At 37.8% G+C, this 27,908-nt stretch overlaps 1 protein-coding gene across 7 annotated transcripts in view; it reads right to left on the minus strand.

The window, feature by feature from the left end:
* Alg13 (ALG13 UDP-N-acetylglucosaminyltransferase subunit) overlaps nucleotides 1-26,355 on the minus strand; it is a 77,643-nt gene extending 51,288 nt beyond the window's left edge. Inside the window, exons 1-7 of one of the 7 annotated variants that reach the window (XM_029556022.1) lie at nucleotides 26,209-26,318; nucleotides 25,315-25,373; nucleotides 8,396-8,765; nucleotides 7,760-7,843; nucleotides 5,353-5,403; nucleotides 4,596-4,642; nucleotides 3,852-3,924 (exon numbers count right to left, since the gene is read on the minus strand). In XM_029556022.1, coding sequence (XP_029411882.1) covers nucleotides 3,852-3,924; nucleotides 4,596-4,642; nucleotides 5,353-5,403; nucleotides 7,760-7,843; nucleotides 8,396-8,536 — 396 coding nt within the window. In that variant the 5' untranslated portion in view covers nucleotides 8,537-8,765; nucleotides 25,315-25,373; nucleotides 26,209-26,318. Of the gene's footprint in view, nucleotides 1-3,851; nucleotides 3,925-4,595; nucleotides 4,643-5,352; nucleotides 5,404-7,759; nucleotides 7,844-8,395; nucleotides 8,766-18,560; nucleotides 19,207-19,672; nucleotides 19,735-21,819; nucleotides 21,959-25,314; nucleotides 25,478-25,586; nucleotides 26,003-26,208 lie in introns of those variants that run through there. The other 6 variants (XM_029556023.1, XM_029556021.1, XR_003847032.1 and 3 more) reach the window with 6 other exon arrangements.
* Nucleotides 26,356-27,908: the final 1,553 nt, after the last annotated feature.

Here is a 27,908-nt window from a genome sequence, read left to right on the forward strand (position 1 = left end):
AGAAGAAAACATTGGCAATAACCTACAAGATATAGGTGTAGGAAAGGATTTTCTAAACCAGACATCAACTGCCCAGGAAACAAGGTCAAGCATCAAAAAATGGGACCTCATTAAACTAAAAAGCTTCTGCACATCAAAGAAGCAACCAAGGAAGTGAAGAGAAAACCCACAGAATGGGAGAAAATCTTCACCAGTGACATGTCCATCAGAGGTTTATCACCCAGAATCTATAACAAACTCAAAAACAAAGTACCAAGAAAGGAAGGAACCCAATAAAAAGATGGGCTCAGGAGCTGAACAGAGAGTTCTCTAAAGAAGAAATAAAGGTAGCTAAGAAGAATCTTAAAAGGTGTTCAACATCTCTAGTAATTAGGGAAATGCAAATTAAAACCACTTTAAGATTTCATCTTACCCTAGTCAGACTGGCTAACTCAAGAGAACAAATGATATCAAATGTTGGAGAGGATGTGTGGAAAGGGGAATGCTCATCCACTGCTGGTGGGACTGCAAGCTTGTTCAACCCCCATGGAAAGCAGTGGAAAGCACTATGGAAAAAACTACAAATAAACCTACCATTTGACCCAGTTATACCACTTCTTGGCATATACCCAAAGAACTCATCCTGTTGCAGAGACACATGTACATCCATGTTTGTTGCTACTCTTTTCGCAATAGCTAAGAGATGGTGGAAGCAACATAAGTGTCCCCCAATTGATGAGTGGGTAATCAAAATGTGGTTCATTTATATGATGAAGTTTTACTCAGCAGTAAAGAAAGATGAAATCATGAAATTCGCAGGTAAATGGATGGAACTAGAAACTGTTATACTAAGTGAAGTAACACAGAAAAAAAAATCGACATATGTTCTCCCTCATATGTGGATCCTAGAAGCAGACTCTGATAAATAAGTATGCAAACAGACATAACTGCAGGAACCAGGACAAGGGTAAGTAAACAGGGAGGAAAAGGAAAAGAAATAACCTGAAAGAGAAGAACAGTAAGAAACAGGTCTTAATAAGGGAAATATGGATTAAAAATTGTGTTAGTTTAAGGGAGGGGGGAGGGAAGGGTATACAAGGAACCTAGGGGATAAAGGGAAAGATGGAGCTCAAGAGAGGTAGGACCATAGGAGAAGGGTTTTATTAGTAAGGGAGAAAGGGGGGAAATGGGGGCATCTTAAGTCGGAAAACCATGATGGCGGGGTGAGACAATGTGAGAGATAAACAATGCCTAGCTAGTTTTAAAAACCAGAGAGAACCATATTACTCCTACAACCTACTGAAAAATTATACATAGCAGATAAAGAAATATATGTCTAGGTAAAGGTTTATCTGAGAATTGATCTTTGCCCAAGATATATCTACATGACACACAGTAATTAAAAATACCAGACTGGTGGAACTAACCTTCTTGGGTGTTTAACAGACATACTTTGAAGTCTATAATAATTTGGTCAGGGGGACATAAACGACACTTTTTGCTCCTTGCCCTCCTAGGTTGACTAGTTCTAGGGGACTATGAGCATCTCTCAAAATGTCCTATAATGGTGGTGAGTCACCTGTCTTCTTGATCAAGGTGGCCGAGGAGACCCCACCAGATGGACTTGAACCGGTGTCCAGTCTATAAAAAGGAGGGTCAACACAGAGGAATTATTTCCTCCATGCTTCCAAACGAAGCCAACCATGATATCGCAGGACCTTTGACTTACCTTCACATAGGTGGAACTGGTAAGAGGAGCCAGGGGCTCCTCCCAAGCCCATGTGACCCCTGAGGAACAGATCCTCAAATGACCTTAAGAGTGAAAATAAATCGGTTTTATCTGGACCAACTGTATGGCCTTAAACACCCAAAAGGAAAGTATAACCAAAGATTAAATGGGCCAACATAATTTCATAAGAGTCCATATGTATAGCTAAAGGCTACATAACAAGCAACAATGCCAGACAAGCAATACCTTCTTTTGAGTTGATGGCCAGGGTGGCCAAAGGGATTCCCAGATAGTAACCCAAGCATAGAAGTGGGAAAATGAACAGCAGAGCCCAATCTTATCGAAAAGAATATAGAGAACTGATTACCGCTAGATGAAGAACAGCTGACCCTTCTAAAACAAGACCTCTAGATAGGCTGACGAGATTCACCAGAAGGGCAAGTAGTGGGGAATGGCTGGGGGTGCCAACAACACAGCAGACACTAGCAGGGTATCAGAGTGTAAGGGCTCAAGTGGGGGGAGGGAGGCTATGGGAGGGTCCTACCTGGGAAGTGGGTGTATAAATAAACAGGAAAAAAAATAATTCTTCAAAGCATAAATATTTGCTCCTTAATAATTAGTAGATGTGAAAAACATTACCATTGAAATCTACCTGATGACTTTATATCCATGCTCACATGCCAAGGAGCTCAGAAAGTGACTGTGACTAGTAATAATCAGATATATAGAGATTAGAAACATATGCATCGTAGTTTCAGTTACATTAAAAATGAGTTTTTCTGTATGAAACTGAATGAAATTGAGATCTTTTTTAAAGTTTATAAACCTTATTTAATTTTATGTCTTATAGGGGTTATACGGAGTACAATATTGTATAACTGTATCAATTCAACTGTAAACCTAAAAATTTACAGCCAATTTTGAAAGACATGCATCTTAGCTCTGGAAATTGTTACTGAATATGTCAATGCTGTTGTAATGAAATGCTTCTTCTAATTATATGGTTATTAAATAAATAATTTAAAAATACAAAAAAAAAACACATGGAAACATACTATGAAAATGGGGAAGAAAGAGGAAAGTCATATATATTACAAGTGGGAATGTAAACTGGTATAAATACTATCGAAGTCAGTGTGGCAGTTCCCAAATACCATCAACCCATATTGATTGAAAAATAGAAAAATTCAATTTTTTTGAAAAAAAGTAAAGGAAAAAAACCTAAGAATGGAACTACTGGGGCTGCAGAGATGGCTTAGCATTTAAGAACAGCACTTGCTGCTCTTGCAGAGAACCCAGGTTCAGTTTCCAGTACCCACATGTTGACTAACCATCTGTAACACCAGTTCCAGAGGGATCCACCAACCTCTTCTGACCCCCCACAGGCATGGCATCATACTAGTACACTTGAAAATATGCAGGCAAAAGACTCATATGCATAAAAGAAAAATAGGTAAAGGAACTACTATATGAAACAACTGCATCACTCCCAAAGGCTTTTCTAAGTCAATATGTCAGAGATACTTGCACATCCATGTTCACTGCTGCACTATTCAGAAGAACTAAGAAATGCAATCAGTCTAGATGTCCACCAATAGATGAATGGATAAAGAAAATGTGGCACATATACAGAAAGTTTTATAAGGCCATAAGAAATCATCACATGTGCAGAAAAATGGATGTAATTGAAGATTATGTTAGGCATAACAAGCAAGACTCAAAGTTTGTTTTCCCTCATATGCACAATCTAGATTTAAATTTACCTATGTGTTTTGCACATGCATACATCCTGAAAATAAAAAGCAGGAAGCATGGTATATACACTAAGGATGGAAGAATAAAACTGGACATTGAATACATAGCTTCAGAACGTGAAGTTAATCGTCTGGTCAGTGAGGAGTCACTTAGGGTATTATGTGGTTTTGTGGTTTTTCATATTACACAAGAGTGGCATGAACAATCTGCTTAGAGAGGTAGCTAACCACGATGAGGTAACTGATTGGAGAGGAAAAGGCTTCTGGCATAGAATACTGTCATTTAGACTAGGCTTATTGTTTCACTAAGTTAAAAGGATCATTTCTTAATATTCTGGTAAGCCAGAAGCATCCCTCAATTTTATTTTAGTCAGCATTCATCTTCTTACCTTGTCTTCGTAGCCATTATCTGTGACATGAGTTGGTGGTTTTCCAGGATAGCGATAAAGAATGAAATCCCGACTACACAGGTAGAAAACAAAAAATGGGTAGAGATCATTTAGTATACATAAAATAGCTTTAACTTAGAAGGCCTCTAAGGAACTCTAAGACCTTTCCTTATTTCCCCATGAAATTTTAATAACAAAAATGTACTGTGACCATATAAGGGAGTATCTAAGATTTTTTTTTTGGGGGGGGGCTCCAATTTCTACATTGGAAGTGATACAGCCCCATTGAGAATGTATGAAAATAAGCACAATGTTAAATAGTCAGAAAAAATTTTAAAAGTAAATATCCTGATTTCCTACAGGAAAAACTAGGAGTTCAGTTTTTTGAGTCTTTTTGTTTGTGCATTTTGAGACAGGGAATTGTTATTGAGCCCAGGGTAGCCGTGAACTCAAGATCCTCCTGCCTCAGTCTCCTTCCTCAGCACTGGCATTTATATGCATGCTCCAAGCACACTTGACTTCCTTTTGTTCTTCCTTTCAAGACACAAATGCCAGAAAGAGAGCATTAGTCCTTCACCCCGGAACTATAGCAAATTGATTTTTCTCATTCCACATTATTAATGTATCAACTCTCAAATTTAATTTTAAGAGAAGTCTTACATACAGATTCACTCTCTCATATTCATATATTCATTGTCATTCTCTCCCCCCTCCTTTCTCCCCCTGCCCTCTGATATAACTTACTTATAAATTAGAGAAAGAGCTCTTAGTTCCAGCTGGCCAGCACTCTCCTAAACAAATAGTGCAGTTTTTTAAAGCATTTTTTAACTATGAAGTCAAAATTGTTTACAAGTTCAACACTTTTAGGTTATTTAATGGGTCAGATGAAGTATTTGTATAATATACTCTAATTTGTGTAACATACTGTAATTTGTTCTGAGTATCAGAGTATTATGATAGCTACTCAGTAACATAAACTTATCTCAAAGCAAAGCTCCTCTTGCCCGTTAGGTAATAACAACACACTACGAGAAATTTAAAGGTCATAAAATGTAACTGCTATAAAATATAAAGGTAGCAGTGTATGTAACAAAATGTCAATTTAAGCACAGCAACAGAATTAATTTTATCAAGTAAATATTTCTAAATAATGGTTATGACTTTTAACTCCCACATTATACAAATCAGGTGAATTGTTTCAAAAAATAATAAACCTTCAGTAACATTAACGTTCTTTCCCATGAAAGTGAAAAAGCTTTAATGTTTCTCAACATGGTCCTTTTCCCAAGCAGTGTACGCTCAGTAGTCTACAGACAAGATGGTTAACCCAGTTCTTCATATTCAATACAAAACAGGCCATTGCCTCTTTCACAATAACTGTTTCAATCCACACAGTTGTCTACTTAACATTTTGTGACTAGTTATAGCAACACAGAAAAATGTTTAGGTTACTATTCCAAATAGTTCTGAAAAAAGATAATATTCTCATATTTTATCTTACCTTGGGATCTTCCAACCGTTCCAGGTACTTCTCAAAAGATCCTTCCACATACTTCAAAAATACACAAACTTGATTTAACCAAATATACAGCATTACTGAACTCTGATATTCTGCAGTATACCTTCTAGTAAGTATTTTGTTCATCTTAATAATTAGTGTCAAATTACTAGTTCGCACAGCACCTCAAGAAGACTGGCACATACACCAAAGTTACAAGTGGAGAAAAGTACTTCAGGAGCGGGTCTTTGTTTATCTACATATCAGTGCACATCATCAAATGATATGTTCAAAGGTTTCTTTTGAAATGTCAACTCAAGTAACCTGACAATTTTAATAAATGAAGCAAGGTCAACAATTATAAGGATTCAAAGTTTGGCAGGAAACGTTTAGAAAATTAAACTAAGGAACTTTATAAAGAGAATTTCACTGATCTCAAAAAAGTCCTGGGCCAGGGCTGGAGAGATGGCTCGGTGGTTAAGAACACTGGTTGTTCTTGCAGAAGACCTGGGTTCGAATCCCAGAACCCACATGGCAGCTAACAACTATCTGTAACTCCAGTTCCAGGGGATCTGATGGCCTTTTCTGTCCTCCACGGCCACTGCAACACAGGTGTACTTACCTACATGCAGGCAATATACTCATATACATAAAATAAAAATAATAAGATTTAAAAAGAAAAGATAAAAGGCCTGGGCCTAAGTAACTTTTGGGGTAGTGGATATAATGCACCCAGATTATCAACAGCAGTTTCAATAACTTCTATCTTGGCCAAAACTAAAAATGTTAATCTTAAAATGACAAATCTTATTGTATGTAGAATACACATCTCAGTAAAAATGAAACTGGATTAAACTCACTTTATTTTCTAAAGCTTTGAAAAATAATTGACATGCAACAAACACATAATAGCGCAAATTTTGACCAAGAAATTACTATTACAATTGAAAGTATCTATCGCCCTCACAAGCATCCTTGTGGCCTCATTTAAGACTGGTTGGTATTTTTCCTTGCATTTTCTCTAAAAAAGTAACTACACAGCATAAACTCTTTTAGGGGGAAGAGAGATCAGGCTTCTAACAGTATGTCTGATATTCATCCAGTACTTTTAAAATCTTATACATCTTCGTTACTCAAAATGTGGTCTAGGAATCAACAGCACAAATGGCTTGAAGTTTCTTAGAAATGCAAACATCTCAGACCTTAGTTCAGACCTACTGAGTCAAAATCTGTAGTTTCACAAGATCCCCATGTTATATATAAGCACAAAATACTTGAGATATGCTGCTTTACACCATAGTCTTGCATTTCAGTGTCAGGAACTAGTGCTTTCCCCAGGTGTGGAAAAGACTATAATCAACTTCAAGGTAACAAGCTTTTACAGTATTTTAAAATTCACTAAAACCTGTTGATAAAATTAAGAATAAACCTCCAAAAGCAGGCAGGTAATTACCCATACAGTGAAAAGCATCAAGTAGTTAAAAAAAAAAAAGGGGGGGGGGTACACTTCAAATCAGACCTTGGTACAACTTTGTTTCTCTAACAACTCAAACTGCATATGTACAAAGATGTCCTCTAAACACTGTTCTTAAAGTCAACTATTAGTGGGTACCGCTTCGACTATTACAATTTTCCTTTTTTTCAAAAGAAAGATATTACGACTAACAGACGTTTCCTTACAATTAAGTTTTACAACACTCTTCAAATTGGCTGAGGATTACGAAGTATAGACTAAAATGTACATTTTAAAATATCTAGAGTTACACCTTTTATGAATTGTTCAAGAAAACAGTGGTATGGGTAACCCCAAACAGTACTGAAAATGTAAATATTTTAGGACTTGGAATTTTGGGGTTGTTTATAGAGAAAGAAGTGGAAGAACCAGATTGTTATTTCTTTATTATTGTTATTATTATTTGGTCTTTTTGAGACAGGGTCTCCCTGTAGCCCCAACTGTCCTGGAACTCACTATGTAGACCAGGCTGGCGTTGAACTCACAGAAATCCGCCTGCCTCTGCCTCCCAAGTGCTAGGATTAAAGGCATATGCCACTATGCCCGGCTTTTAATTATTCTTACTTTTAAAACGATCTCCCAAGATACCTCAGCCTGGCCTGGAATTCATTATTCTTCTGATTCAGCATCAGAGTTCTGGGATTAGAGACCAGAAATGGACTACAGGCATGTGATACCAGGCTTTTAATTACTCAAAGTACAAAGCAACTTAATTTGGGGAGGAGGTACAAAAGCATGCTAGCTAGCAGGAAGTCAGTTAGGAATTAAATATTTGCTTTGAGAAAAGAGAAGTTATGATAGAACTTCTTCAGTTTTATGTAGTTGCTAAAAATTAGTTTTGCCCACTTAATTATGTGCATTACCAACAACTCTCTCAAGGGTATATATTCTACTTACAGACTCAAAAACTTGTTGATTTTCCTTCATATATGAGACACAAGTTCTCCTGACGTGTAAATGATGAATCTGACTGTAAAACAACTAAAAAAGAAAAGATCAGCTGTCAAGTCATTTGAAATAGAAGTTCTAAAAAGACTATGAATTGTATGCTTAGTTTCCTAATCCAGAACACATGTTGGAAACAGGGATAGTAAGTCCTTCTCTGACTGCACCTGAATGGCCAGGAAGCCATGCCTTATCTTAAAAATGTTCATCTTTAGTGAGACTGACAATTTTGTCACTTTCCCTTTCTACTTCTTAAGGGTACCAAAGCTGCCAATCTTTTTCTTGAACAGAAACACAGAGGAAGCAGGGGATTCCTACAAAGGACTGAGATTCATTTCAAAGCTTTCTTTAGTCCCATGTTAACTTATCCCTCCTGTATTACAAATTGGCATTACAAAACAAAAAGCCCCATTATAGCAGCACATTTGCTCTGATTAGCAGTGGCACACAGCATTTCACTGTCTGTGCTTTATTTTCATTGAGAAACAGAAAAGATAATTTTTCTTTCAGTAAGCTACAGATTTTGCTACTGGACCACACCACATCTCAACTCTGAAAACTCAACATAGGCAAGACATTTATTTTTACCTGCTCAGAAATTGCTCGAAAGAGGCAAGAGGCATCCTTGGCAATCAGCTTTCGAAACAACCCTAAACTGCCTAAATATTCATCCATTGATGCCTCATTCAAAGACTTCTGGCCGCAGTACTTTTTCCATCCTTTATGCATTGTGCATGGGGTAGGGAGAAAGAAGGAACAGAGGTATGGAAAATAGGAAAACACAGGGCACGGAGGAACAGGCAGTGGCGACAAGTGCTTGCACTTGTGTGGCGGATATCCAGAAAGCAGCTCAAGGTCTAGGCACAAGGCAGTTGAAGCAGGGTTGCAGAATCTTGGCACGTCTCAGAAGCAGGAGAAGCAAGGGGCTGGCTGGCCCAGGACAGGGCAGGACAGGACCCTGTGGAAAAAAAACAAAAAAAGAAGAGCCAGTGCTCCAAAGAATAGGAAACTTGAGACACGGGAGGGAGGGTGCATACTAGAGGAAAGGTGGGACGCCACAATCAGCACCTGGTTGAGAAAGTATGATTAAGCAGCTGAGCTCTGGCATTCTAAAAAGAAACTTAATCTGCCTCTGAACTCAGGGCAACTGCTGCACGAGGCTGCCAAGATAACAATAAGACTCACATGTTGAGATGAAGCCGAGTCCAAATTAAGCTTTATGAAGTCTCCCGTTATTTCTAACTAGCTTTTACCCAAATTACCTGTGCCCTTAGAAATTCAGGAAAATGGGGGGGGGGGAGGGGCAACTAATCAGCTTTTGTATTAATAACATTTTTTTTTTTTTAAGGAGGCGGGAACCTCCCTTTATCTGTAAGGACAGAGGTTGCAATTCAAGCAAAGTAAAAATCGCCAAACAATTGTCTGGCTATTTCAAGAATGAAGTAAACTCATTTAATTATAGATAAAAATACTAGTACTACAGAAACTTGATCCATTAAATATTAACTATGCTGGGAGATCCTGATATCATTTTTCAGGAATGTCTTCCAAGTTACTGCATAGCACTAATAGCAAGACGAAATGCAAATAGTATTTCTTAAAAGTGGCAACAAGGAGGCTGAAGAGATGGCTGAGAGATTAAGAGCACCGGCTGATCTTACAGAGTATCAGGGTTCAATTCCCAGCACCCACATGGCAGCTAACAATCATCCTTAACTCCAGTTCCAGAGGAATCAGATGGCCTCCTCTGACCTCCATGGGCACTGCACAACACGTGTGCACTTACACCCATGCAAGCAATACACTCATACACATAAAAATAATAAAATATTTTAGGAAAAGTGGCAACAATGGAAACTGCATGAAAATTTCTTACCCACCCACTTTCTAGAAATGTACAGTTAAAACACTGTAACACACTATAAGACGTGTTGGACAGGTGTGTGCTTTAAACTTGTAGGGTACTTTTCCAGAAAAAATTACTCTGGATCTAGAGAAAAGTATCACTTCTATTATTTCATTCAACTACCACGTATCTTATTTTTATTTGATGAAAAATACAATCCTTTTCTAACCCTTTTTAAGTGTTAAAAATAATTTCAGGGCTAGGGGTATGCTGTTCAGTGACAGAGCACTTATCTTGTACACTGGGTTCAACCCCAGCATGTCAAATAAGTAAATGAATTAGTAAGTCAAAAGCTTGCTTTTCATACTGGTCTAAAAATGTTAAAATAATTTTTGTCATCTGAACAGGAGTAACACACTGTATCAACTATGTGAGGTCTTATCTACATAAGTTTGATCACAGAAACTAAGAAACTATTCTCTAAATTTAAAAAAAAGCTGATTTTGGATAAGTTTCAATGTAAAGCAGGTTCAGGGGAATTATTTTTCTTGTATGTGTGTATCAACAGTAATCATGACTGCTATCTACACAAAAACCATTAACCATCACTTGTAATTTAAGAATGAAATAAAAGCATGGTAGAAGAGAACAAAATCTTGATTTTCCTGAGCATGACAATTTAAAACTACTTAACTAGTTTCTTTTTTAAACAGGAGAAGCAATGCCTTTTGTAAAAGTTTTGAACTACATCGTTTGCTTACAGAGATTACAATCTTTAAGATCACTACTTCACTGAGAAAAGCTAATTAAACGCTACAATTTAAAAGTTAGTTCATTTGTCATATTCTACAGGAAAAGAAAAAAAAAACATTCTACACCTGTTACATTTTAAACTAAACAAGTGTAGGAAACATCAATTAATACAATTCACATACTTCATTTTGAGAAAGGGAGTGGAAGAAGGGAAACTAACTAGGGCCAGGAAGAAAATCAGAAAATGAGAAAGTTGGAAACAAAGATCAGAAAATCAGGTAACATGAAGACTGTAAGAGAAAGGTACTACACACGAGTAGCCAGCCATAGACAGATATAAGTACACTCAATTTCTTTTTGACAAAGGAAAAAACGTAATAGATCAGTTATATCCACAGGACCATTCATAATACAAAAATAAAGTGTAGACCTGCATCTCACACCTTATATAAGTAACTAATTCAATACAGACCAGATCTAAATGTAAAATAAAGCCTTTTGTATTTCTCCTACTGACAGCTGGCTCCCAAGAAAAGTGAAGGCAACAAGAGAAAGGCTGTAAGGAAGCGTCTCTTGGTGTCCTTTTGTATTACGTATTCTAATTTTTGAACTAGAAACGAATATTCAAATACCAAAGCATAAAATCAAAACAAACAAACAAAAAAAAACGGTTTTAGGAGAAAACCTTCCAGAGTTAGATTAGGCAGTTGTTAAAATATAAAAAATTGAGCTTTAAGAAAATAAAATTTTGTTCTGCAAATAATAGGAAAGTGGCAATACAAGACACAAACTGGGAGAAAATATATCAATTATTACTGAAAGTTGGGATTGGCATATAGCTTAACAGAATGCTTGCCTAGAGTGGAAGAGGCCCAGAGTTCAATCTACAGACATACAAAAACCTGGCATGGTGGCACCTACTTGTGATCTCAGCACTCAGGAAGTAGAGGCAGCAGAATCAGAAGTTTACAGCCACCCTCTGCTATACAATGAGTTTGAAACAAACAACAACAAAAAGCCCAGATTTTAAAATGGGCATGATACTTGAGTATGTTTTACTAAATATAAAGAATGGGGCCTGGTAATATAGTTCAGTTGGTAGAGTGCTTGTCTCATATGCAGGAAGCACTGAGACACAGGAGGTAGAAGTAGAAAGATCTGGAGTTCAGGTCATCCTCTGCTACACAGAGAGCTTCAGGCCAGCCTGGCTAGAGACCCTGTCTTAAAATAAATTTTTTAAAAGATTAAAAAAAGGCATCATTAGCCATTAGGAAAATGCAAATTAAAACCACAAGGAAACATCATTACACACTTATTGAGATAGCTATTGGGATAGCTATGGAGAAACTGGCCCTAAATAAAAGAAGCCATATACAAAAAAAAAAAAAAAAAAAAAAAAGAAGAAGAAGAAGAAAAAGAAGATGTATTTATATAAAATATGCCAACAAGGTAAATTCAGAGATAGAAATCAGGTTAGTAGTACTTGGGGCTGTGGTGAGAATAGGCTTTGACAGCAAGCACAATGAAATGACAAAAATCTTAAATTTTCACAATGGTTTGCACAATTCACTGTACGCACTAAAAATTATTCAATTATACTCTTTAAAAATGGGACAGCCAGGGCTACAAATCCTATCTCAAAAATGAATTTTTCCCAAAAAGACAAAAAAAAAAAAACCCACGATTTTACTATATTTTAAATTTTTAAACTAAAACAAAAAGCAGAACAAACAGAATTTAGTTGAGCTCACAGATTAGATAGCTCAGCAGTTAAGAGCATTGGATGCTCTTGCAGAGGACCTAGGTTCAGTTCCCAGCACCCACGATGGCTAACAATTGTCCATAACTCTAGCTAACAATTTTAACTCCAGTTCCAGGGGATCCGATGCCCTCTTATATGACCTCCAAGGGCACTGCATGACACCAGTACACTTACATACATGCAGGCAATATACTCACACCTAAAATATTTAAAAAGCTAATTTTTTTTTGTCTTTTTGAAGCAGGGTCTCCCTGTAGTCCCAGCTGTCCTGGAACTGACCATGTAGACCAGGCTGGCCTTGAACTCACAGAGATCTGCCTGCCTCTGCCTCCCAAGTGCTGGGACTACAGGCGTGCGCCACCACCGGCTAAGAAGAATAAGAAAATCAGATGATGAATCTAGGAAAGCCAACATCTAAACAACAAGATACCCAGAGATGAGTAGAAAAGAAATGATGACAATAAAAATTCTAGCACTGATACCCAGTGAAATTGAAAGGGACCAAGAAGTAGCCAGAAAAATGAAGAAAGATCACTGGCACTACATATAACAATAAAGTTTCCGAGGTCAGAGGCTAAAGTAGTCCTAAAAGTTTCAAAGAAAATCAGGACATATATTTTTAAGTCATAAATATGAACAGTAATCAATTTCATCATAAAAAAAACAGAATAAATAATGGAGGACTGAGGATGTAATTTGGCTGGCTGGTAGAATGGTTGTATCGCACACATGAACCCTTGGGTGGTATTCCCAGAATCACATAAAGTGAACTTGGTGCCACATGTCTGTAAGTCCAATAATTGAGAGGTGGAGGCAGGAATATCAGAACTTAAAGGTCATCTTCAGCTACATTATCAAGTTAAAGGCCAGCCTGGAATACACTGAAACCCTGTAGATAGAGAGAGAGAGAGATAAGACAATAAGACAGAAGACTACGTCAACAAAATGGATAACCAAGAATTAATTTTTTGATACCAACAGTCTAACCATGAAGGAAAAGAACATGTATGGACATTGACCCAATAATAAAATGTCTCCTATTAAAGGAAATCTAGGGCTAGAGATGTAGTTCAGTTAATTGACTATATGCCTTATGTGCATGAGGCCCTGGGTTCGATCCTCAGAAGCATACATGCACGCGCACGCACACACGCGCACACACACACACTCACACACAATCAAGAGTATTTAAAGAACACAAACTGGACTCCGAAGGCTTGGGTATACATACATATATACATACATATATATAATGAAATTCTTGAATTAATAAAAATGTTATTTTTTTTCTTAACATATAATTTATTGAGTTTTTTTTTAACAGGATGAAACTTGAGTTTATTCCATTTTTGAATAATCACACTACAAATTATAAGAGGTTATCATTACTGAGTGAATTAGGCAAAAATATGAAGGAATGAATGATTAAAGATAAAATAGATTAGACATGTATTCGGAGAGCACAGATATCAGAATACAAAATATGCATTATTAAAAGATATAGAAACAGGGCCCAGAGATGGCTCAGCGGTTAAGAGCACTGGTTCCTCTTGCAGAGGACCCAGTTTCAATTCGGCACACCTACATGACAGCTAACAATTGTCTATAACCCCAGTTTCAGGGTATCCAATGCCCTCTTCTGACCTCTGCAGGCACTGTACAACATAGGTGCACGTACACACATGCAGGCAATACACTCATACATATAAAAAATAAAAACATTTTTTAAAAGATATAGACCATCTCAATGTCTATCAGTAAATAAATGAATAAAGTACGGTATACATATAGTGATATACTATTCAGCCTGTTAAAAATCCTGTCACTTCTGATAGGTTGAACAAATGTGTAGTATTAGTTTAAGTGAAATAAGCCAGACACAGAAAGACTAATGCTACATGATTTATATTTAGAATCCAAAAAAGTTGAAATACAAGTAAAGCAGGCAGAACAGGTAATGGAGAATAGGGAACTGATGAACAGGGTGTAAAGATTCAGACAGCATGTCTGAAAGCTATTCCGCATTAGGGTGTGTACAGTCAATCATATTTTGAAATATCAAAATTTCAAATATCTCCCCCCATAAAAATGATAGGTGAAAGAGGATATGCTTAATTTGATCATCCCACATTGTATACATGTCAAATATATCACTTGTACTCTATAAATGTATACAATTATGAATTCTCATCAGTGGATGCTGAAGGAGAATCAAGTGGGCAGCCCTAAACTCAGGTACACACAAATCACTATATGGACTCAGTGCCACACGTGTATTTATAAATGTATGCATATGTAACAATAATAATCAAAGGACAGGAAACTGAGGGGGAGTGGTAGGGTACATGGGAGGCATTGGCAGGGGACTGGGAGAGGATGGAAATCATGTAAATGCAACATTCATGAAATGAAATTCTCAAAAAATTAAAATTAAAAAAGTAAGAATGGCCCACCATGGTGGTGCATGCCTTTAGTCCCAGCACTTGGGAGGCAGAGGCAGGTGGATCTTTACGAGTTCAAGGCCAGTCTGGTCAACATAGTGAGTTCCAGGCCAGCTGGGACTACAGGGAGATCCTGTCTCAAAAAAAAAAAAAAAGTAAGTTTCTCCAGGTAGGCCAATAGATAATATTCAAATTCAAAAATAAGAACCAATTTGAGCGTACTATTTAAAAACACACAAAATATGGTTACCTCTAATATATAGGATCAGACATATGGGGACAATGGGAATACAGCAGCACTATGATAAGCTTTGAAGAAACTTATTAATACATTGATTTACATGTATTACCTTAATTACAAGTTAAACTTAAACACTAGTGAACAAAGGATAGTATAATAAACCCAAAAATAATTAAGCAGAATTTTCAAAAGACCCTTCTTTTACAGATGAAAAAGGCTATTTGTAAATTTACAGTCATCTCTATAAATGGTTTACATTATGAACATAAGTGGGGGAAAAAAGAAAACCACCTACAGTATTTTTAGTCATTTTTTACTTTAAACTTTGTCATTTTGTGCTAATGATTTAACTCTGCAATATCTAAAATATCAAACACCTATAGGTATTTTCATGTGACTAATTTTGTTATGATCTAGGACCCTACATCAAGTTCACTGGTTAGATTTGCCTTCCCTCCAGATCTTTCTAGCTCTCTCTCCAAATTTTAAGCATATCTAAAATTCCTACTTCCCAAGGTCATCCCACAATATCACTTTCCATCTACTCTAACCTATAAGCTTTCTAGGACTAGTCAGCTACCTCTGAATCTGTCCACTGTGCCAATTTCCTAACACTGAAGTCTTTTGGTTCCTTATACCTGGAAATTTAAATACCACCAATAAATAAGCATTAAACTGCATTCCTCTTGTCCACTGTCTTTGCTAACTTGAAACCCTTTCCTGTAACTGAACTTAACAGAACTTTATTTGAAAATATTTCAAAAAGAATTTTGATTATAATTTTTATAAGAACTACTAAGATGTTAACTTACAAGTTCCTTAGCCTCTTCACTCATCTGTAAAATTAGTGATTTATACTATTCTCTAAATTCTTTTCATCTCTAATTTTTACACACACACACACACACAAAACTGTCTTAGTCATTTATGTTAATTAAGACAACGAAATTTGTCACCTACTACTATTCCTACCCACAGGATTTTCATAGAATCCCAAAACTCAGAATCACAGGTTTGAGTCCTAGGTAAGTGTGTCATATATCAAAGGAAAATCCAGGTGTGAAATCCCCACTAAAACAACTTCTGAAAGAAAAACTTAAGAAAAAAATATTTGGATTAGAGTAGCTAAATAGGGTACCTTATAAAAAAAACAAAAAACCAAAAGCTTACAACAGATATTATGGAATGGTAGAAAAACATGCAAGACTGAATCAAGGATCTTTCTAATGACAGCTCTAGCAAAAAGCTGTAATCTTGGGCAAACTTTAACCTTTGGCCTTATTTTCTCAGCTGAGAAACCATAGGATTGGGACTAATATCGAGGTACTTAAAACTTCACAATATAAAATACCAGAAAGGTGTAGTCAGAGATGTGACTACATGCAACTGGCACCACTGGCTTAATTCTTTGTTGAACAATGAAATATAGATTATGAGTTCTTCCAGCAAAGTAGAAAAGACTTGGAAGCCTTTTTCAGGTGTTTGATATTTGAACAGACCCCCTTATATTTCCAAGTCTCTATGGTTATTAGACTAAGTAATCAACATATATTGTTACAATTTTTCTCAAATTAGAAAGATGTTTAAGGGCCAGAAAACACTGAGTCTATCTATTGTATTTGAATAAAACCTTTTCTAAAATATTAGTGTAGGGCTGAAGAGTTTAGTAATGCTTTCCTTACAAGTAAGAGAACTTGAGTTGGTTCCCTACCACCTACATAAGAATACTAGGTTTGATACAATGTGTTTATAATCTCAGTGCTGAGTAGAGACAAAAGGATCAGTGGGACTCACTCAACCTAATTTAGGAAGCACTAAGGAAGTTAAAGATCCTGTCTCGGAAGAGGTAGACCATGCTTGAAAATGATACCTCATGTCCTCTGGCCTCCACATGCAGGTGCACAAGCACATATATGAACACACACATACACAAGCATTAAAAAAAATCAGTGCAAGGGCTGGAGACATGGCTCAGTGGTTAAGAGCACTGGCTTCTCTTGCAGAGGACCTGGGTTCCGTTCCCAGCACCCACATGGTAACTAACAACTGTCTGTAATTCCCGTTCTAGGGGATCTGACGCCTTCTTCTGGCCTCCTTGGTCATTTCATGCACGTAGAACACATGCAGGCAAAACACTCATACACATAAAATACAAATAAAGTTTTAAAAAAATAAGTGCAACTATATGCAAAAATGGATATAGTGTTACAAATTTTCAACTATGGCAATGCAGACAACTCACATTTAGGTAATTGTCAGCAAAGTTTTAGTACAACTTAGCTTCCTCCTAAATACTAAAGAGTACTTTTTAGGAACCAACTTCTACCATTAGTAAAAATTTAACACCAGACCAAGTAAAACACAATTAAGAACATAAATATACTAAAATAATCTGTAATACATCCCAAATAAAATGTTGGAAACATTTAACATTTTAGGACAATAATGGAAAATTGGCCAGTATAGTAGATATCCTTTGTTTTTTCACTATCTCACTATGTAGCTCAGGTTGGCCTGAAATCTGCTATGTAGCCTTCATTGACCTCTCCTGAGTACTAGGATACAGGCATACACTATCACACCCAGGTCTCAATGTTCTATTTTTATGGATAAATTGTATCTGAACTTTCTACCAGCAAACTATTTCACATCATTAATCACATACTTGTAATTTTTATAAACAAATTTCTTTACATGTTTCATTTCATTACCACTGTTGAGGGTGTTTTTTTTTAACATTTTTAGGATTTTTATTATGTGTATGCATGTGAATCTGTGTGAGTATATGCCATTTATGTGCGCGTAAAAAGCTCAGAATAGTGTCGCATCACCTGGAACTAGTTATAGGAAATTGTGAGCCACCATACAAGGGTGTTGAAAACACTCAGGTCCTCTAGAACAGTAATAAGCTCTCTTAACCAGCACTCTCCAGCACCTAAGGGCACACTTAAAACTTAAGTGGCAAGAGTGCCTTTAGCCTTTAATCCCAGCCCTTGGGGAGGAAGAGGAAGGTGTTGTCTCTGTGAGACTGAGGCTACCCATAACTTCCAGGTAGGCTGGAACTAGGGAGATCCTGTCAAAAAAAAAAAACACAAAATTTAAGTGGCAAGGGGATGTAGCTTTGTGGATCTGTATAGAGGATGGCACATGAGTGTGGAGATCTAAGAACAACTTCACATGTCAGTCCTTACTTTCCACCTTGTTTGAGACAGGGTCACTCTTTTTGTTGCTCAGTGATATGTATACCAGGGATTCTGCTATCTCCACCTCCCTTCTCATCATAGGCGCATTGGGATTACACATGTGCACTACCATGCCTGGCTTTATGCTCACTCTAGATACACAGAGTCAGATCCTCCATCTGCAGCAAGCTTTGCCCACTAAGCCATCTCCCCTTACCCTCTACTTGTATTTTAGAGGAAGTATCACCAGGCATGCTGGTACATGCCTATAATCCCAGGATTCAGGAGGCTGAAGCAGGAGAGGTTCAGAAGTTCAAGACAGCCTGGCCTTCTGTGAAAAGACCAAGTCTCAGGAAAACAAAGTGAGCTGGGCATGATGGTACAAGTCTTTAATCCCAGGACTCCGAAGGCAAAGAAGGTGGATCTCTGTGGGATCCAGGCCAGCCTGGTCTACATAGAGTTCCAGGCAGGCTGTGGCTTCAGGGAGACCCTGTCTCAAACCACACCCCCAAATAAAAACAAAAAAAGTGAACATTATCTACTTTATTCTTCAGGATAAATGTAGTACTCCAAGTACAACAGATCAATTATTTTGATAATCTTTTTCAGATAACTATTGAGATTTTTTTTTCCCCATAACAGAAATCCCTTATGCTTAAAAATAAAAAACTGTCTCTTTTTTATAAACCTAATGATTCCGATACAAAAAGAATTTTAGAAGTTGTGCTTCATTTTTTATTCTAAGCATCATCTAATTATATTTATGATATTTATGATTCTTATCAATAATTTTAAATTTCTTACTTTTTCTTTTACAATCAAAAACCCATTTGAGATTTTAGGAGAAAAATGAAATTTCCTAGGATTACTAAAGTAAAATTAGAATTTAGACCCAACTACAATTTTCATACCACAAAACTGCTTATACAATCTATGGATCTGGGAAATGTATTAATTTATATTATTCTATAAATACATGCCATAGATTTACTTTAACTTAATCACATTCCATGAACTTGATTTAGGGATTTTTTTTTTTTAATATCGAGAGTTTAACGTTTATTTTTGTAATCCAACAACTTTATCCAAAAATGCGGAAAATTTTTCTGGCTGGCCAGGAGGATAACATTTCAGTGTTGGTAAGTCCATTGACTGTAACAGCCCAGGAAGCGTGCTAAAACAAAAGAAGAAAAATATCAGGTAACATGGGAGAAAAGTCCATAACTTACCTGCTGCCCACTTGATGAACGAACTACAAATTTTTATATATTTTAATGTTATAGGGTATATATACTAAGATTACTATTGCCACTACAAGGAATACTATAAAATATCAGAATTCAAAGGACATTTTTCTCTTGAGCCAAATGAAGTATTTTAGAAATGTCATTTCACAGAAATGTATTCATATTACTTTTTAATAGGACCATACAGATAAATGAAACAAATTTATGAAAATAGAAATGAAACCAAAAGTAATACGTGTCAACAAGTAAGCTAGTATGACCACGAGACAGATCGTGCATTTAGACTGTGAAATACTTTACAGATTACTACTGCGAATTAATATTTAATTAATCAGTATATAATCAAGATACACATTGGAAATAAGGCTCTAAATAACAGCATAAAACTATTACCTCAAAAATTCAATTAAATCGGTCACCTAAAATAAACTGGAATAGGCATACCACCATCCAATCTAGGTTTAAGGAAAACAGATTAGCTAAAACAAATATATAACCAATTATTGCTTCTTAATACCTTCATGTGTGTGACTTTTCTAAATATTAACAAAACTTCTAAATCTGTAGAAAAAAAAATTTAAAAAGGAAAGCTGGGAGTCTCAGATAGTAAAGATGACTGCTACCAAGCCTGAGGACCTGACTTTTATCCCTGGGACCCAAGAAGTAACTCTTCCAAGTACTTTTCTGACCTCTATATGGGTGTGTTGGACACACACCACACACAGAAATAAATGTAATTTTAAAAAGGGAGGGGGCATGATTTTTACAAGTTCTGTTTCAGCCTCCATAAAAAGCTAGGACAAAATTCAATGTTTTTTATGATGTATAGCATAAAATCAAAGTTGATTGGGCAGGTGTATATATGTATAGCATATAATGTATTATAATGTGTAGCATAAAATCAAAGATGATGGCCCACACCCATAATCACAGCACTCAGAGACTGAGGCAGAAAGATCAGAGGTTCAAGACCAGAGCCAGCTGGGCTACATGAGACCCTATCGTAGAAAAAGAGAGAAAAAGCTGACTTAATATTTTGAATGGAAATACTTCAATAGTCCCTAAAAACATAAATTTGTGCATACAGAAGTTAAGAAGATGAAACCTATTCCTCTTTTAAAAATGTCAACTTCAACAGTATCATCTACCCAAGCAAGGGTAGATATACTCATTATTTGAAACATGCGTATTTCTAGCTTTTATGACTCACAGTACCAAGACTATATTCCCTTTCCTCCATCATTATACGGATGAGCACATCAACAATTATATTCCAGGAATAGTCAATGAATCTATATCCTCCCAATGGGAACATGAAGCTTTGTTCACCGATGTGTGTATATACCAAGTGCCTAGAAAAGGCCTGGCAGGTAAGAAACAGAAAAAATATCAAAAGAAATGCTTATCATTTTCTAACCATAACATGCTATAAGATACAAATACTTAGATACAATTTAATTCCTCTAAGAGGTTATTTACTTTTTAAAAATATCAAATTAAAAAAAAAAAAAGACTTTAAAATCAAGCAACTGGGAATTACTGACCTGACCCTTTGGTATAGTTTTAGTGTCCTAAAGAACTAACTGAAAAATAGTATTTTCCTTCAAGCTTCTATTGCAATGCTCATCAGTTCCTACTGGATCCTAATATGCTTCTGAAAAAGCAATATTCCTTACCACACATTCCTTTGCTTAGAGTGCCCCACTGGCATCTCACTAAACAGCATAGAATCAGAACTCTTACATGAGCTATGTCCTCCCAGCCTCATACTACAACTCTCCCTTGCTCACTGTGCTCCTGCCATATTAACCTTCCCTGTTTCTCAACACACGTTCATTCCCTAAGTTAGGGCTTTTCTAACTGTATTTCCTTGGTCTCTTAAACTTCCAATGACTGGTCCTCATAATTCAAGTCTCACCTCAAACACCAGGTCCTTCGTCAAGCATTCCACCTAAATTAGTCTTCACCCCAGCTATTGCCCCACCCTGTCTTATTTGATTTGTAGCATATTTCATTCGCCCTGTGAAATTCTACCATTATGTAGTCAATGCAATGCTTATCACTGTTTCCCAAACACGACAGTGTCCATTTCCTATTAGGTATAAATGAACAGCTGAATATAACTAATTTAGGAATTCTGGTGGATTTAATAAGGCAAAACCTTAACTGACAAGCTCATTATACACACATATACATGGAACTATCAAAATAACTAAATAAATATTTAACTAAAATGAGCAAATACCTTCTCTGAATACTGAAAATCTAGACAATGAAGTAAAAATTTAAGATTCTCAGAAACTTGCACGCCCATAGGCATGCACATTCACACGTTCAAATTCACATACAAAGAAATGGCCATGGGTACAGAAAAAAATACAACACAAAGTCAAAGTGAGACACAAATGAGAGCTTTACAGGTTTAAAATAAAAATTATCTGAAAAATGAGAAAAGGTAGAAGTCAAAAGATTAGGTAGGTGGGTGGAGCTAGGGAGGAAAGTAAGCAAGAAGCCAGATAGTCAATCAGTTGCTAGTATACCTGCAGGTACAGTAGAAAAGATACCCTTCTTTGTATAGCTGCTTTGCTAATTCCAACTGATGATTGTTCATCAACTTTTCATTTACAACTACTACAAGTGGTTTGCCTTTTTCCAGAGTCTCCAAACAGCTTCCAGCACCTATAAAAATAAATCCAAGCTTTTAATTCATATCTTTAAATTATTTTATTTTTATTTTATGTGCATGAGTGTATTGCCTGCACGCAGGTAAGTGCACCCATGTCGTGCAATGCCCTCCAAAGTCAGAAGAGGGTGTCAGATTCCCTGAAACTGGAGTTACAGACGGTTGTGGTTGTTAACCTCCATGCAAGTGCTGGGAACTGAACCCAGATCCTCTGCAAGAGCAGTCAGTGCTCTTAACCACTGAGTAATCTGTCCAGTCCCACTAATAATTCATATTTTTAAAAGTTAGGGTACTCTATATCTGTATATTTTTAATTTTAAAGTTAAACTAATCAATAAAACTGTATAAACCAAACCTTTCAATTATACATTCAAAATGACAAGTGTAAGCCAATTCTGGTAGCAGATGTCTGAATCCAAGCACATGGGAGGTTGAGGCAGAAGGATCATGAGTTGGAAGTCAACCTGAGCTACACAGTGAGACTCTATCCAAAAAAAGAAAAAGTATACCAATTACTCTCTAATAAGCGTTTTTGTTTCTTGGGGTTTTGTTTGTATGTTTGGGGGGGTTATATTTTTTAAGACAGTCTCACTCTGTAGTCCAATCTTGCCAGAAACTTGCTATATAGCCTAGGGTGACCTTGAACTCATTATGTTCCTGTATTTGCCTCCGGAGTGCTGAGATTACAAGAGCCACCATGCTAATAAATGTTATAAACCAAACTTTAAAGAAAGATCATTTCAGCTACTGCTACCAATCTTGTTACTGTGTTGCAGGCTATCCCTTACAATGTACTAATGTTTTCTCTTTTGGGAAAAACAAAACATAACAGAACGAAATTATTTCATCTTTTATTTTTTCACTGTCAATGACATCACGGCCTATAATTAAGTACTATACTATCGGGTCTCTAATATGCCTTGGGCTTGGTCCTGAATCCAAGTAAGACTCAACATACTAGATGTGAAAGCATATACTCAGCCCTCTCAATCCTCAGGTTGTGCATTCTAAGATTCAATCAACAGAGCAATGAAAATACTTAAAACAAAAAACATGTCACGTGTACTGAACATGTAGACTCCGTCATTATTCCCTGAACTATACAGTATAATTTTCACTAAGTATTCTAAGTAATCTAGAAATGATTTAAGTGTACACAGGAGAATATGAACAGGCTGCATGAAAATAGGCAATTTTAAGTAAAGGCCTTGAGCATCCCAGATTGTGGTATTCTCCACTCAATCCCTAGTGGATAACAAGGGACTGCTGTACTTCAGTTTTATGGAAGCGAAAATGGAAAAAGCACGTCTATGAGTACCCAAGTTTGGATTCCCAGGACCTACATTAAAAGCTGAGTGCAGTGGCCCAAGTCTGTAATCCCAGCTGAGGGGGTAATAAGAGGAGACAGGCAAATCCCTGGGACTCATTGGTAAGCCAGCCTAGCTGAACTGATAAGCTTCACGTTCAGTTACATCTCAAAAAAAATAAGGTGGAAAGCAATCCAAGACAACAGCTGTCCACCTGTAGCTTCCACATACTCATGCACATATGCACTCAAACATGTACTACCACAGGATACAAACACACTCTCCCCCCCCCCCCAACCCCATAATTGTTTTTTGTGTGGTTTGGGTTTTTTTTTTTTTTATTTAAGTTTTCAGGCCTTCAAGATAGATCAGCAGGTAAGGGCTCTTGCCCTCAAGCCTGAGTTCCATACTCAAACCCATATGGGAGAGGTAGAGAACTTTGTGTGGTTTTTATGTGCCACGTTGTATGCTAGAAGTCAAAGGACAACACATGCAAAGTAAATAAATAAATGTACTAACTTTTTAAAAGGTCTTAAAAGAGCCAGCCTTGAACAGCAGCAGTCACTATTACAGGGAAAGTAAGTCCTTATGTCCCTATGGACTGACCTGTTCAACTTTGCAATCTATAATCACCTAGAAGGCTACTAAGATGGCTCAGCATGTAAAGGCACTTGCCACGAAGCCTGACAATCTGAGATGGATGTCTGGAACCCCCATGATGAAAAGAATCCACTCCCACAAATTGTCCTCTGACCATCACATACATGCTGTGGCACAAAAGCATATATATGCACATAAATAAGCTGATGTTAAAAAAAAATCTCCTAGATATTTTAATAGTATTTAGGACTGTTAAAAGTATAAAAAAATCCTTTCTGGATGTCATATGCTGGGGTAGTAGTTAAGAACACGGAGTCTAGAACCAGACTATAATCTGTCTTTTATAAGTAACCATAAATTGCTTAATGTCCATGTGCCTCAGTTTCTTCATCTATAAGATAGAGATGCTAGTAAGTTAGTTCACAGGTTTCAGAGAACTAAATGAGTTATACTCATAGAATTTGAGCAGTGCCTAAAGTTCTGGGCTACATAAATATAATGCCATATATACACATACACATACAGACACCCAATATGCTGTATGATCATTACTATGCTAAGCATTTTTAATCACCAATCTATTAGTAAATTGTATTGTTTAATTTTCTCTCTGCAAACTAGACTTCTTAAATACTAACACCCCACAGACATCCATAGAAGTCAATATTGCACTTCTCCTCAAAATTATTTTTCTAAAAGAACTGAAGTCTCAATAACTTGATCAGGATGATTCTCTGAAGAGCTACAAATAACTAAAATTATAAATATAAATACATCAAAATATTTTATAAGTATACCAATTATGCCTCTAAATATAAAATGGAATTTATAAACATAATTTTTTAAATATAAGGAATATTTTATTTGCCATACTCAACAGAAATGTTTTTAAAAAGACTTTCAATGCCAGTTTCCCCAAAACCAATCAGACCACTGAAAAGGCTCAATAATCCTTTAGATCTAAGCCCAAATACTGATTTCAAATTTACAATTTGTTAGAAACGCCACTGTGTACATTATTTTGAACCTTTGCGTTTGGGGTTTCTTAGGTAAAACGGGGTTAAAATTATCCTTTCACCCAGAAAGACTAAATTCCCTCCACTACAGTTCTATATTCCAGTAAGTCCAATGACTGTTCGTCATGGGCTACAGAAAATTCATTCTATGTATTCAGAGTTTGGGTTTTGCTGGTTGAGATATGGCATTGTGGCAAAGGCTGGCCTGGAACACCATTGCCCACCCCTCCCAAATGCTGGAATTACAGCCTTGCGCCCCAGCACCTGGTGTTTTCTTTTTTGTGGTGTTAAGGCTTAAACCCAGGGACTTCCCATGCCTGGTAAGTGTACCATTGAGTTACATCTCCAGACCTGCAGAATTTCCGCTGAAAAGGTGAAAGTATGGGTTACTTCTCAAAGTGGAACCCCGAGATTCTCTCAACACTGTACCTGCATGACTGATGACGAGATCTGCTTGCTGGAGGTCTTCTTTCAGAGATTCCTTATATCTGTAAACATCCAGAGTGAATGACTCAGTACTGAACGGCTCTGGGACCACCTTTCCTCTACCAATCTGGAGGACAAGTCGGTTGTAACCGAGACTCCTGAAGATCTAAAACAGGAAATAAGTAAAAGCGGCCCTTTTAATTGAGTGCTTGGAAGAAGAGCTGTGCCCAAACTCAGAGCTGCCGCTCGGATCGCGCCCGCGAGCCCCCACCTACCTGCTGCCCACTTCAGTTAGTTCGAAAACTAACCCTCTTCTCCACATCCGGACAGAGCCTAGGAACCTCACTAGGCCCCCGGTCTCAGTGTGGGGGAGACAGACATGACCTTGAAAAGACTTGTCGCCAACTAGGGAACAACCAAAGGCCAAGTCTGATCCTGTCCTACACGTGAAGCCAGAAAACGGCCAGCCAGAGCGGACGCCGCTGGCGCCACGTGGCGGAGGACGCCACAGGTCCGGCGTGGTCGTACCGGACAGGCTCCCGGGCGCAGCGGGCTGAGCTGGCGCAAAGTCCCGTCGCCCAGGCTAGAGGCACGGCAGGCGGAAGAGGCGCTCATTCAGCGCTCGGGCCAAAGGAGCAGCCAGCGATCCCAGCACCCAAGGACGGGGGCGGGGCGGAGTGGAGCCCCTTGGGGAGCAAAGGCGGGGAACGTGAAAGACGCCTCCGGAAGGAGGCGCTGAGGGACCTTCTAGAAGACACTGTGTAGGGCGGGGACGCAGCGGCGGCCGCGAGCGCGAGGGGCGTGAGAGGGCACGGGCGAGGCAGCCGCCGCTTCATAGGAGCAGTGACACTTCCTCTCCCGGACCACCGCGCCGGGCGAGAGCCCAGCCCAACTCACTTGGAGGTTTTCGCGCGCCGACACACACAGGATGAGGTCGTCGAAACTGGTCGTCCCTACCGTCACAAACGCAGACTTCATCGCCTGTGTTCCAAACTCCGAATCGCTCGAGCCGGATGTGACGGAACTGAGGCCTCGAGGAAGCCAGGAGCGGGGGCGGGGCGACGGAAGCGGAAGTTGGGGGAAGGTTTTCAAGTGTGTGCTGCGCCCGGGGGAGGGCCGGAACTGTGTGTCTAGGTCTCTTCCTGGGCATCTTCTCCTCAGTCTGAGGTCTACGCTGTGCCTGCGAGCCGCTGGCGTCCCAGGCTAGCTCTGAATGCCTCCGATACAGGTTGATGACACCGTTTTACACTGTTAGAATGTTCTACAGCCAGAAAAGAATGAGGGAAATTGCCAAGTGTAATGGCTTTCTTTTGTACTAATAGCTTAAACAGAAACCTCAGTACCTTATTCTCGCTAAGCATAGGGTTGACATTGGTTGGGTAGCACAAATCTTTCCCTGGTAAGTTTCAGATTTCAGTGTCTCCTTAAGTGTGCACTGATCTCCCAGCTCATGTACATCCCTTCCGTTTACGAAAGAACAACTTTTCTCACACAAAATCTGCCATGTCTTTGAAGTGCACTGAATGTGACAATCCACACCTGTAATCCCTGTAATCCAGCAGTTTGTGGCAGGAGGATTCCTGTGAGTTTGAGGCAGCCAGAGGTACTTGGTGAGACTGTGAGTTTCAAAATAAATAATGCCAGCTCTCTGGAGGCCGAGGCACGTGGATCTTTGTGAGGGTGAGGCCAGCCTGGTCTACATTGCGAGTTCTAGACCAGCTGTGGCCATGGTCTGCAGCAGGGAAAACATATCTCAAAAAAACAAAAAATGCAGTTTTAAACCCCAGAATATGCTGAGAGTGGTCATAGCTTGCACGTGTAATCCTAGCATTTAGGACTAAAGCTGAGGAAATATTATCAAGATTTGTATCTCAGCCTGGGCCTGTCTCAAAAATAAACAAACTAGTCTTAAATCACCTTCATTCTAAATTTAGTATATGTGCAGCTGAAATGATCACTAGAACCTGGAACGAAATATTGATTTTTTTTTTTTTTTGTCTTTTTGAGACAGTCTCCTTGTAGCCCCAGCTGCCCTGGAACTCACTGGATCAGGCTGGCCTCGAACCCACAAAGATCCACCTGCCTCTGCCTCCCAAGTGCTGGGATTAAAGGCCTGGCTTGAAATACTGATTTTTTAAAATCAATTGTGTAATGATTGAATTTAGAGTATCCACTTGTAATCAGTCTCACAGGGACAGGTTTTCACTCCTTTTCTAAGGAGTTAACCATGATATCAAGATTTTTTGTGCAGATGGCTCCAAATATTGTCAGACAAATATGACCTACAGCCCCATTTGCAAATAGTAAACCTTTTGCTAAACCTTTTGTTAAGTAAACCTTTTGCTAAGCCCCATTTGCAAATAGTAAACCTTTTGCTAAGCAGGCATTTTTAAGTGGCTTGGATTTTTTGGTTGTTACTTTTTTTTTTTCCTCTCTTTATACTTCATTTTCTATTTGCTGTGTTTTATAGATTTTTTATAAACATTTTTCAATTTTTTTTGCATTTCATATGGAACATCTTAATCGGTTTTAATCATCTCTATACCCCCTTCTCCATACCCCCGCCCCCCCCCCCCATTAGAATTCATACATTCTGT

Source organism: Nannospalax galili, unplaced genomic scaffold (genome assembly GCF_000622305.1).
Source record: "Nannospalax galili isolate Female #2095 unplaced genomic scaffold, S.galili_v1.0 scaffold25, whole genome shotgun sequence".
NCBI lineage: Eukaryota > Metazoa > Chordata > Mammalia > Rodentia > Spalacidae > Nannospalax > Nannospalax galili.